This window comes from Pogonomyrmex barbatus, unplaced genomic scaffold (genome assembly GCF_055798465.1).
Source record: "Pogonomyrmex barbatus isolate J1 unplaced genomic scaffold, ASM5579846v1 scaffold1, whole genome shotgun sequence".
Lineage (NCBI taxonomy): Eukaryota > Metazoa > Arthropoda > Insecta > Hymenoptera > Formicidae > Pogonomyrmex > Pogonomyrmex barbatus.
This window is the reverse complement of record NW_028297098.1, coordinates 6,707,160-6,720,448: the sequence shown is the minus strand read 5'-3', so window position 1 is coordinate 6,720,448 and position 13,289 is coordinate 6,707,160. Positions and strand designations below refer to the sequence as shown.

Sequence of the window (13,289 nt, the reverse complement as noted above, 5' to 3'; positions counted from 1 at the left end):
CAACGAGTAGTCAGCAACAACCGCTTTTACGGCTCGCTGTCGCGACTACGCGCCCAGGAATTCATATCCTTTCGTTTTGTGCAAAAAAGAAAACGTCTTCGTTAATCTAGCACGGAGCGAACAGAGTCGCGATCAATTTAGACGATTTAGTATATGAATTAGACGGAAATCAGGGAATCGAGAAGCTTGATTTAATTGGCTGTTTTTTTTTTTTTTTTTTTTGTGTCATAGCTTCTCGATGATATTACTTAGAATGTGGACAATGAAGAAGATCAAGGTTGTTACTCATGTTAGTCAAAACTAGCGCCGAGCCATTGGCGCAAATTCTTAAACTCTTACGTGCGAATCCTCGATGCTCTCAATTCAGAGTATTAGTGAATCTCAAGTCGCGACTTTACTTTAACGGAAATTTCATTCGGGACTTACTTGCCAAGAAAGTTAAAGACTGAGAAATTGTGAGACACTTCGTACGGAGAGACTTCCAGTCTCCAAAGGGAATACTTTTAAGATATTTTTAATCTCGAGTACAACTTATTACAATTGCTTCTCGAGGACATGCGATGGCTAATTGCCGAGATAAAAATCGAGATTCGAGAGCTGATCGAAAGACGCTGGTGGAAAGAAATAGACGAAATAAATATTTCGTCCAACGGGAAGATCGAAGGAATCCGGGATGTAATGTAAGTGAAGTGAACATGTAGCATATGAGATCGATGAAATTTGAATCAAAGTGGATGAGTCCATTCTTCCGGGCAAATGCGATAGTATGTAGGAGAAGATCCTAGCTTCTCTGCTTCTCTCTGCTCCTGTTCAGAGTCAATATCGGTTAGGGTTAAATCGATTTCCGAACGCGCTGCTTCGAATCGGCAGGATCTAAGCTTGAAAGAAGCTTATAGCACAATCGGATAGAACATCGCATCGCCACGAAGAGTGGGCGTGTAGTTGACGACGATTCGGACTAGAATTAATGCGTAATACGGCGGTTGCGTGAAATGGCCAAGGCGCAATGGCCAAGGCGAGTCCGCGCGCGATGGAATTAATTACGAGCAAAGTTTCAGCCGCGCCTGTCGGAATAAGAAGAATGTCTTCTTTCGCATAAGTAAAACGTATAAGTAAAACGCGATTGAGCGCAGGATCTCGTATTGAGGATTTCGAAAACGAATTTCGCACGATTTTCATATATTTTCGGTGAATTAAAGTAAAAATGTAGAGCGTGTGGAGCAAGTTCGGCGCGATATATTCCACGAAGACAAAAATATCTAATAATAAAATCGAGAGGAGATCTTAACGGAAGCGGATGAGGGCGAAGCCTCAAAGCAATATAATGACCTACTAGGGAAGCTTTGGATGCACCGGTGGTACTCTCGAGTTCAATAGGAAACACTATCTCTACGATAAGGCCGGTTCCCGATGTTATATTACATCGATTTTATCTTAGAAACTGAGAAAAAGATTTAATGGACGGGGATGAAATCGGGAGAGCCAGGACCGAAATGCGCATAATGACTTAATAGAGGGAATGCGCCGTTCGGGAAATTGGGACGAAGTAATTATTTCGAGTTCTGAATATACAATGTTGGCACACAGTTAGCGACACGCTATGAATTTCGCGTTTTGGTTATGTCTATTGCGTGTTTAATGTTATCGGTAATAACGGAAAAAGTTAATTATTTCTGCGAAAAATTAGCAGATAAGCATACGGAACGGATACGCTTTAGAAAAAAATGTGAATTTTTTTATATACAGACCAGATCGTATTGGAGGCTACATTAAAACGTATTTATATCCCGTTCCTTTACAGCGCACGACAAATTATCGCGATTTAAATCGAGAAAAAGAAAGCGCGTGAAACCGCGTTAACACATCACAGATAAAGACTCTCACATAAATCGTTCGAATTAATTTGAAACGAATAAACAGATGTGCCGGAAGATGTAAGTCATTGCCAAATCGACGATCTTTAAATGGATTGACCCTCGCACGGTCGACACACAGTCGTACTTTCCATGCAATTCTTCCATTTCTCCTTCCTTCCCTCCCTCCTCCCCCCTGCTCGCTGATCGCGTTCGAACACGAGCGTCACGTATCGGAATCACCACTCCGTTCCAATGTTACATATTACGCTATCGAATGTGTAACAATGAAGCCGATGTAAGTCTTAATGGACGGGAGGGCACATCGAAGGGAGGCTTCCGAGGACGAGGCGAGGCTTGAAAGGAAAGAAAGGGCTTCGGGCGTGCGCGCGCGTCTCTCCGCTCGCGTCCTGGAACCGAACCGAACGGAACGGAACCGAGCGGAACTTGACGTGCTTTCTCCTCGATACTTTCTCGAGCCTCGTCTCGTTTCTTCTCCGCGCGACACGACGTGCCGCCTTTCCCGACGAAATACACGCGGAAATCATACCGACGTGCCTCTCGTGGCTGTTAATTAATATAGCAGCTACGTTCCGTATTATAGTCGCGTACGTATGTTTCTCTTCTCTTGGATATTTAGCGAACACGTAAATGGATGATTTCCATATTTTTCAGGCTCGCGTGATAAATGCGAAATGATCTTTCCGTTACGACGAAAGCTTAATTCAACGCTTAGCGAATGATCGCCTGGACATTGTTTCGATCAATTAACCGCGGCTAATTCGCCGGGGAATCAGGGCGCGAAGCAAGAAAATGGTATACATTTGTTCGCCGTGGTCGCGATCTTGGCGTTGTGTTACGCGGTGGCCGGTTTTAGTAAAGCCGAGACGATAAACATAAATAAAAGTGAATGGCGGAGAGTATTAAGGAAGGAAAAAAAAAAAAAAGAGGATAGGAGATAATAAAGGAACGTATTATCTCGTCTCGGGAATGATATGAGCGCGAGAGTGGAACAGCGAGTAAAATGAAAAGAGCCAGGAAGAGGAGAGAGAGAGAGAGAGAGAGAGAAAGAGTGGGATGTGCGTGTGTAAGGAAGAGACGCGTTACAAAAACCGGAGATGATGACTATAGCTGCGAGACAAAAGACGAGAATCACCGTGTACAATGTGAACGTTTAAACGAGTTCCGATACACTGTAGAGGCAGGCGACGTATTCGTGTATACCGAACGGCAATTAACGGTGCAAGAAGAAGAAGAAGTTTCTTAACCGGTTCACCGCCGATATGAAAACGAGTTTCTTGAGATTATGTGTATATTCTCTATGTAACCCCTTTGTACAGTTTATCGAGGTGATACACGGCCCGGTCGTAATAATATGAAGATTTTTTTCTTCCGTCGCGTTGAATTAATGAAGCGATCCGAGATATTTATATAGCGGTTTTCCGACCGCTGTAAATCTTGCGGCGGAGTAATCTCGTTGCCATTAACTGTAATGTATTCGTTACGATACACATCAATAGCCCCGAAGCGATTAAAATCTGCATGAGTGAGGTTCTTTGACACGAATGTGAAAAATATATTTCACCTCTGCGTAGATAACGCACGTCTCTCCACTTCCGGACGTCGGAGTCTGTTCTCGGAATTAAGGTTGCGAATTCCGGGGCTTCGTCCGTATCTTCGATATGATTTATATTTCGACAGTGGAATGATCAGTCGAGACCGTCTAGAATGTCAGTGCTTGCGCGCGCGATTCTGCTGAAAATAATAATAACTTACGAGATAGGGATGATAAGAAAAGATGCAAATAAATCGGGCTGTCAAAGGGCCAACGCGTATAGTGATGCGTTTTAAAGATATTTACGCGATTGCAATTTCCTCACGCCTAAGAATATCGACGTCGTTTCGCTTAATTGTGTCTAGTGTGTCTAACAAAACTTTATCAAGTTCCGCCCGTAAAAATTGTAGACACAATTGTGTCTAATTGTATCTACAATTTTTACGAGCGGAACTTGATAAAGTTTTGTTACGTACAAAAAATCCAACAGAGTCGAGCGTACGAATAAAAAAGAAATTATTTATTGCCACGTAAAGATGTACGTAGCGTGCTTTACGCGACAGCACGACAGACTGGAAATTAAAAGGACGGGGATGCTGCGAGAGACAGTGGAGATCTTTTTCTCGCACGATATCGCGCGGCCATCCCCGTTTCGGCATTCGTTACTCAGCGAAAGAAAGTGCATTAATTTCCATCGCTGGACTTTGACGTTACGCGAGAGAGATCCACTCCCGGCTATGACGTGGAGCATTTTGACTGTGACTGATGGCGCCTCATTTACCCTCCGCGCGGTTTCCTGCACGCTCGCTATGCGATTCTACACGCGCACGCATTTCTTTCGCCAACGCGCCCTTCCGATCCTTTTTTTCCTCGACTTTTGCGTATCTCGTCATGCGAACGTGATAATTTCACGATTACGATAAGGCGGCGTAAGGAACGTCGCTGAAGTCAACGAAGTAACGTCATGGCTCGTTAACGATTTATAAAGAGCGGAATTCTGTACTTTTTCTACAATGTGAGCTTTTTTGCAAAAATTAACGGTTTCAGTCTATTTTTGTCTCGAGTGATTCGAGCTTATCTATATATTTAAGAATCAAATTTATTCTGTATTATGATTTATATCAATTTTTTAAAGCAATTACGTTGTTAATATCACGTGGAAATAATTATGTTTGAACAAGTAACTTTTAACGAGGGAACTCAGGGAAATTAATTTGGATTTTCACGTATTTACAATTGAAAATGAAAACTCGTACGATCAGAGTACATTTGTACAGAAAATAGATAAAAGAGAAATAGCAGAGATGCTTGTAAACAACATAAACAGTACGTTGCAAACTTATCGAAGAAATATTTTTGCAAACAAATTGTTTGCAAACACATTTGCAACTTTTATGACGAGTTTTGATCTTTATTAGAAAAAAATATCGATAAAAATTATTATTTCCTGCATAAATTTTTAATATTGTCGGTATCAGTACTTAAATTTATTTTACGCAACATCTCTGATAAAATATCAAAGTGATATCGAACTAAAATTTTTTGCCCGAAATATAATAATTTCTCCTCGAATTTGAGATATGCAGAAAAAAATATTGCTGACAATTTTTATTTCATGAAAAATTTTCTTTTAAAAGGAAACTTACTTTTAAGAATCTACTTTCGGAGAATCTGTCGATAGATCCGAAATCTAGCTAAATAAGTACGGAATTAATGAGCATCGCTAATGTTTTGCCGCGTTGCGTCTTGTAGAATGCAGCGAAACGTTTTGCAGAAACGACGGATTTCTACGGAAAAATTGGTTTTTTCCGCGAGGGAAACTTGAGACCCCGGGGGAGAGAACGAGAGTCCGTAGTGTGCGGGTGTCGGCGCGGTGACGTCGTTGCGCGAGATGACGTTATCGAATGCAAAAGCCTCCGTTACACGGTTATCGAACACTTTTCACATTTTCCATCGCGCGCATCCGTCACGTCGCTCGTTCGCTCGCTTGCTCGCTCGCTCGCGCTACTGTACTCTCGCGTAGAATAAAAATAAAAGCAAACGTCGTCGCGGTTGTTCTTTCGCCGACGCGCCCGCGTACCCGCACGCAACATCCGTCGTTGAGAAGGATGCGAGCATACGCGCAATTCGTCGCACCCTTCGCGATCCTCGCGAAGTCGTAAGTACAGATCGGTTTGACGCGGATGTTTACGCAAAACTTACGTGCGAATGCGAGCGTGCGAGACTATCAGGCGTGTGCGAGAGAGGATCAAGTTTGGCCAAGGTTGAGAACCGTCATGGGAGCCTGGGTAATAAAATGAGGACCCCTGCTCTCCCCTGGGGGTGGGGCCCCCTCGATAACCCATATTGTACCCCCCATCCCCTCGTTCTTCCCCCCTACGTTCGTCCCTCGCGCCGCCGCCCCTGGCCGTATATACTCCGATCGGCCGGAAGAGTTTTGTCCGGGCTCGTCGCGCCAGAGAGAAATCCTGTCGAATCTATCTGCGGGTGACCGGCGTGCCCGAAATTTCTCAAAAATGGTGGTTATGCGGTGGGGAATTTTTGCAAATTTTCGATATAGCGCGCAGTCATCTAGTCCGCGGACTTGTCCGCGAAAAGGATTTTCGCGAGAAAATCGAGAGGTGGAGCGCGCCGACAATACTTTCGCGGCGGCGTATATACACGATCATATACCACCCCTAGTCTCCCCACACCCCCCTAACAACAGTGGGGTGGTACAGTCTCGGCGAAGAACCGACGGCAACCCCGATGTATAGTCCGCGCTGCCAGTTGAAACGCGCGAAAAATCACAAAAGTGAAGAATGAACGCGTAGGATGAAAAAGATGATTTCGATAGTCAATTCCCGACAAATGGATTGAAAAAAAATTATTAATTAAAACCAATATAATTCTGCGCTCGCGAGTTTTGATATTATAAACGTATGAGAGAATTCTCTTTAATTATTTGTAATTATGAAAACGCAATTGTTAAATGCAAATATAAGTTAATTCATGAAATAGAATTTTTAAATTAATTTTGATGTGCGTAATTTTACATAGCTGATTATATAATTACACATAATTCTTTTTTCTTTTTCTTTTATAATTATGTGAATTGTATAATATCATTCATTTTATAACGTACAGCATTTTTCTAGATATATACAGGATCTATCATTAAATTGATTCAAGTTATATTCACGAAAATTATATCTCGGGTTTAATCTCTGGAAAAATCATGACGAAACCTAGCGGTTTTTTTTTTTTTTACGGAGAGCGGGATCGAAGTCCGCGTGTTTAGCTTTATCCTACTTGGAGTCTCGTTAATTTAGCGCGGATTAAACACCGGGTGTTGCGGAATTTTTAGTGTTAATGTGAGATGAGATTCAAAAGGTAGTCGTAAGTTACGACTGTACTTAACTGCCGATCGGAAGCACTGTCGAGAATTCGGGGGCAAGGGCGAGAATTTTGGGAGGAGACCGAGGACAGAGAGGGGGGGGGGGAGAGCAAAGACACATCGGACACGGGCAGTCTCGAGAACGGTCGGCACGGCCAAATCGATGGAAAGAAATTTATTCGTCGCGAGCGTCGGCGGCGGGTTTAAAATACGGCGTCGACGTCGAGACGCCGCCGCCGCCGCCGCCGCCGCCGCCATCGCCGCCACCGCGTCCTCCGGGGTAACGCCGCGTCGCGACCCGCTACCTGGTAACACCGTGGAATTACAACGGATTCTTTCTCGTCGCGCCGGTATGCCGGAATCGGACTGGAATTCGCGGAGACTCGATGCCTGGCATTTTTTCGACGGCGACGTCGAGCCGAGCCGAGCCGAGCCGGTAGAAGCGCCGGCTTCGCGCCGTCAGTTATTACGCACATCCGAAAGGACGGACAGACAGGCCAACTCCGTGGTCCCGAGTCCGTGGACCTTTGCTTCTTTTTTCCTACTTTTTTTTTTCTCTCTGCCTCTCTCTCCTTCGGCCCTGGACAAATTGAATTTAACTCAGCCGCTAATACAGCCGCTCCGAAAAACGCGCGAGCGGGACGCGCGAAAATCACGCGGCGATTTATGTCCACGTGTACTTTTTCCTCACTCCCGCCGCTCGTAGGATCCGCGTCAGTTTCTTTCTACGTGACGTTAGAAAATACCATACGGCATTAATTAACAGCAATTTATTTCGGGCGTTATACATAAAACATATACATACACGAGGGAATGTTGCATAAAATATTTTTCCATTTTTGACAATTTTCCGAAATAATTCGGAGAAAACAAGAAATACGTTGAAAATGCAGAAAATTCTGTCGAATTTTGTATGGCTTGTTAATAATGTTAAAAACGTGTTTTGGATATTATTAACGTTTTAATATTTTAACGTTTTAATATCAAAAACATTGCGGAATATGTATAATATTATATACCTTTTTTGTGGGCTTTTTTGTCGGCGTGGATTCGAGCGTTGTACTCGTCGTACTTTTCTGTACATTGGCCCCGCGACCATCGCAATTTTCGCTGTTATTAACTTGGGTGAATGAAAGTATACGGTACGTATGTATGAACGCCGCTTTTTGTTATTTCCTTGTCACTCGCGCAGCATATAGTTTATGGCGGAGGGAACCAATTTTTATTGTGGGTATAATATTCAATTTCGACAGTCCGCCGCAGTGTGGACGACGCAAATGCGAATTTCTTGCGCACCGTCGGAGAGGTAGGTTTTTGCTCAAGGCGAGAGAATTATCGGGCGGAATATGTAGAATGGCCGAAACGCAAGTCGAATTGTAAGAACATTGCAAAGATATTACTTAGATATATAAATCATACATTATTCGCTCGTCGATTACACGATTTGTTAACTAAAGGGCTGCGTAAGTTTGAAAAATTCCCCTGAATTGAATTTCATTTCTAATCTCGATAAATAAAAATATAGGATGAGAGAAAGAGCAAACACAGTTTTTGTTACGTGCAACAATATTGTTGTATATGTTTGTTCATTTAATCTGTAACTTTTTAAAAAATAGAAGAATAACAGCAAAATTTTATTAAAACTTTCGTTTATTTTTTCAACTTTTAAATACGGTAAGTCATGTCAGAAGTAAAACTTGTTTAACGTGATTAGCGTGAATTAAGAATACGGTTTACGTGACGAAATGAACTGTAGCAAGACGGTTACCAAGATGGATATCCATCAATCAATGTGTCAACAGGTATATATTCTTTCACGACGAGAGATTTTGTAAGAAAATCTCAAATATTCTCTAGATACTCGCAAAATATGTTAATTCAGTGGTAACACATCGATTCACTGAATAATTATTAAAGTGAAACAATTAGTAATATTAAAAGTTTTGCGCGTATTTATTATAAATATAAATGCACCAGAAATCTTGACGAGTATTGACTGTGTGTTTCAAATGAATTTTTCAAATATCCCGTAATAGCTATAAATTTTTCTCGCATTGTCATTTTGAATAATCGTTAATTAATTTCGCTAAATCGGGAATGTGAAATACCGCGTATATGTTTTATTTTATTGCTGGGCTTCAACCAATCGATCTGCAAGTGCTTGATAATGCGCGAATATCGCGTTTCTGAAACGCTAAAAAAAATATATTGACGTTGGAATATTAAGAAAAAAAAACTATCAGATCCACATTGCGTCGGTCAAGGCATCGAATGATTAATGAGCACTTAATTACTGTACTGAAATATGTATGACAAACGTAAAACTTTTGCGATATTCGACAGTTTTGAGAATCGCGAGACTAACCGAGAGGCATTAATTATGTGAATTACGTAAAACTTGCTCGATTTTTCATTCGCGACAAGCCAAGAAGTTAATTCGAGATAAATTCGATTCTCATTCGTTGACAAGATTAGCGTGAAACAAGAAAACATTGATTATGAAATGCGTCTGCGAAGTTTGCCGTTTTACGTTTGTCGAGACTCTTCCCTCGACTAAAGTAATCACCGTACGCATTATCGGGGATAGTCGTCGTGTATATATTCGTTGGCGTATATTCATTATACGCGAATGTCAGAGACGGCACAGAGAACTGAATTTTCGGCACAAAATATACCCAAGGTAGAAATTTATGCGCGGTAATGTGAAAATTGTACACTCTCTCTCTCTCTCTCTCTCTCTCTCTCTCTCTCTCTCCCTCTCTCTCTCTCTCTCTCTCTCTCTCTCTCGTGGCACCTCGCGTATCCACGCATTGTACATACTGCGTCGGGACAGATTACACGTATCGCACATGTATCGAAGCGCATGTCATTCATGTTAGACCTATGACAGAACTCGTATCGCGTGCGCAAATGCTGATCTCTCATCGCGTCGCTAGAATGATTTTACGAAATACACCGGTGGCGGTCGAGCGGTACGGCTCGACGGCCTCGGGAGGCATTTTTCTTCCCGACGGCCGCTCTTCTCTCACATTATTGAATATCGTCTATTTGTCGAGCAACGTCTTCTTGCTCGTTCCGTCACGCTTATCGCGTCACTGTTTCGCCGACTTTTCCTTCCTGCTCCCGTCCCGGCCTTCCCTCCGTCCGGGATCGAGGCGCGCTTGCCAGAAATATCAATTTGCGCGGGAGTGGTAACAGTTTGCTTGATTTGGCACGGCGTAGCTTACGTCCGAAATAAATCTCCGCGAGTGCAGTGTGTCGGTACCCGCCCCGGAAACCGATTGTCTATGCGGATTTGACATGAGTGGCGCACTCGTCCCGTGGCTTCGCGGACGATATCTCTATTCCCGCGTCTCGATTCGCAACTTATTTATCTCCGATCGATATTTCAATAAAAGAAAAAAAAAAAAAGAAAAATAACGTGTTTTCTTCGTGTGAAAAGCGATTAAGTCTTGTTTGATCATTTGCCTTAAACTCGCTAATACCATAATGCTCGGTTCTGCCGTTATGCTAAAATCAAGTTTATCCCCTGATGTAAAATTAAAAGGTGCCCATTGACAAGCGCGGCTATAGGTGTGCATAATAAATTAAAACGGCAAACACGGTAATTGTTGTTGCGACAATGAACGTTCTGTCGCAGAAGTAAACTTACTCAGAAAACAATCCGCCTCGGACTGTGTATTGATATTTTGGAATGCACGTCATTCCAACGTCATTCAACATTCTGTTTTACTCCAGAATTTTTCATACTGTTTTTCTCAAAAGTTTTTTTTTTCCCTTTATGCGTATACCTGTTTGATTCTGGAATAAATTGATCATTAACTACCTAGCTTTTTATAAGTGGATATAAATATCGGCACATTAGTAAAGAAAAGTAAAAATAATGTTATATAAAATAATTGCAAGATGTAATATTATCGAAAGTAATGAAGCGTTTATAAATATCTATATCGATCTATCTATATCGATCTATTTTTAATCTTTTATTTTCTTTCTTTTCTAGAGTGAAGTTTCTTAAAAAGATAAAAATATAGAATGTTCACACTTTAATTTGTTATGTTCTTATTACACTTTGTGAATTTAATAGTGTAATATCGCTGAAGGATTTTCTCATTCGAGAAATATCGTTTTACTAACACTTTTATTGATAATGTTGACTTTTCATAATAAATACAAAAACGTTCAATTAATAAAACTTTCAATTAAGTTACATAATGCGATAGCTGGATTAAGTAAAAACTAAATCGTGCATCTAAGAGATTGACTTATCATTCTTCAGATTTGTCGAACAATCTCGGGCGATCGTGAAACAATTCGCTATGCTCTTAGCTTTTTCTAAAATCACGATTGTAAAAAGCCATCGATAAAGACGGTTTTTCGGGTGTAAGAAAAATCGACGACCGAGCCACACGCGGGAAAATAATAATAAGAGGAGCGCCTGCGGGGTTTGGGTGTAGGTGGACCAAGCAGAGGGATGCGAGGGGGATAGCGGTGGATGCATAATTGAATGAAAGCGTGGCGAACAGAGCCAAGGGGTAGTTCCTACGACTGGGAGGGGGTAGAATGCTATAATTTCAAGCCAGACAGTCATGCGTTATTCAGCGTCGAGGTACAAGTTCTCTCTCTCTCTCTCTCTCTCTCTCTCTCTCTCTCTCCTCTGTGTGAGTCTTTGAAGAGGAGAAAGTACCCGCTCTTCAGTCACTCCTCTTCATCTTGTCGCACCTTGGTTCCATTCTCCACCTAATTTTAATTTTCCGTTTCTGATTCGCAACTTATAAAATAAGTCAGTGCGATTATAACGTGATAAACGATGATAAAATGCATGTCGACGATAAAATTTACTGAGATTTTTGTACGTAAGTTAATTCTTTCTTTGTCTATCTGTTATATTCAGGATAGTGACAATCTCTGGTGGGAGTCCTTTGCAAACGAGTTCTTTGAGGAAGATGCCACCCTCACCCTCCACGTGTGTTTGGAAGACGGACCGAAGAGATATTGTGAGTACCATCAATTATTTGATCGCATTCATGTTTCATACAGATTTGAATTAAAGAAATGTTTAAAAATGTTATTATGATAAGATCAATATGATGAGGTTCAATCGGAACCCAATTATCATCATATATTAGAAAATCAATATCTTTGATCAATGAGCAAGCAAAATTTTATTCTTAATTAATAAGAAAGTTTGTTTTTTAATAAATAAAAGAAGTTCATTTCTTTCGGTATAGCTCCAATCGAAGAATTTCTCACTGCGAATAACACGAAGATCTTTTATTTTCGAGAAGAGAATGGGAAAAGAACTGGTAGAAATAGAAGTAGAATACCTTTTTGGGAAGCAAGGTGATAAACTCCTGAATAAAGTTCTTCCGATATCTACGTATCGTTATCTACGTTAATGCAATCGATTTCCGCCAGCACGAGATAATTTCTTACATCTTGGCGATATCACGATTCATTGTCACCGATACTTAATCGTCGGCAAGCTCGCGCGGTGCCGCCTGTGTTCTAAATAATTACGTGCCACCGCGCGGCAATCTTGCAGTCGGTGGATTTTAATGTCTGTTCCCACACACCGTCTCGAAAATATACGACGACAACGTGATTACATGTCGCGCGGATGCATGTCATCGTCATCCGGGTATAAACGACAGGGCGTCCGCGCAGCAAGACGCACCCGGCAGGAACGCGATAATGCAAAATGCATTTTGTAATTAAAAAGAAAAAAATATTTCTCACTTGACTTGATTTTTTTCGATCATCGATTTAATTTATATTTACCTCGCTTCTCGATACTATAAACATTTTATTCTTTCTTGACGCTATAAATTTTATTTTTCGTGATGAAAGTTTGTGTTAAATTGAATGATCGGAAATTAAATGAGGTAGTTTGCCTTATTTGCTCATTAACTGTTCGCGAAGGCATATAAATTTTGCATAAGTATGCGCATTATATATTGTGAGAGCATATCGTACCTAACATAGAGCAATCGATCTAGTCGTCGTATTGCCTTTCTCGCAGCACGTTGGTTGTATTTATTTCTAATCGCTTCCATCTTTATCCTTTCAGCGATAGGAAGGACGTTAATACCTAGGTATTTTCGTTCGATATTCGATGGCGGAGTGACGGAACTTTACTACACTCTGAAAAATCAGAAGGAGTCGTTTCATAACACCACCATAACGCTGGACTGTGATCAGTGTACGATGGTCACGCAGTACGGGAAACCGATGTACACTAAGGTATGAGCAATCCTACGGGACTTATTGCGTTTGCAGTAAAAACTTATCCTTTAAATTATCAAATTTAAGATTTAATTGTTGATCTAAACGAAAATAATTGGAACAATTACAATAAACTGAAAAAAAAAAAATGATCGTATACTTGATAATTCAAATAAAAATGATCAGAAAAATTTATTTTTATATATTTTTAAATAAATTATATTTATAAGAATTGTTACGCGCATGCGTATTATATTTGAAGTTGACACAATTGGAAAAG

At 41.1% G+C, this 13,289-nt stretch overlaps 1 protein-coding gene across 4 annotated transcripts in view; it reads left to right on the top strand.

The window, feature by feature from the left end:
• The window catches only part of Chi (LIM domain-binding protein 2 Chi), a 76,435-nt gene that overhangs the window by 59,624 nt on the left and 3,522 nt on the right, over positions 1-13,289 (top strand). For all 4 annotated transcript variants that reach the window (XM_089078352.1, XM_089078366.1, XM_089078359.1 and 1 more), the window contains exons 3-4: positions 11,679-11,781; positions 12,855-13,027. In XM_089078352.1, coding sequence (XP_088934478.1) covers positions 11,679-11,781; positions 12,855-13,027 — 276 coding nt within the window. The remainder of the gene's footprint in view (positions 1-11,678; positions 11,782-12,854; positions 13,028-13,289) is intronic.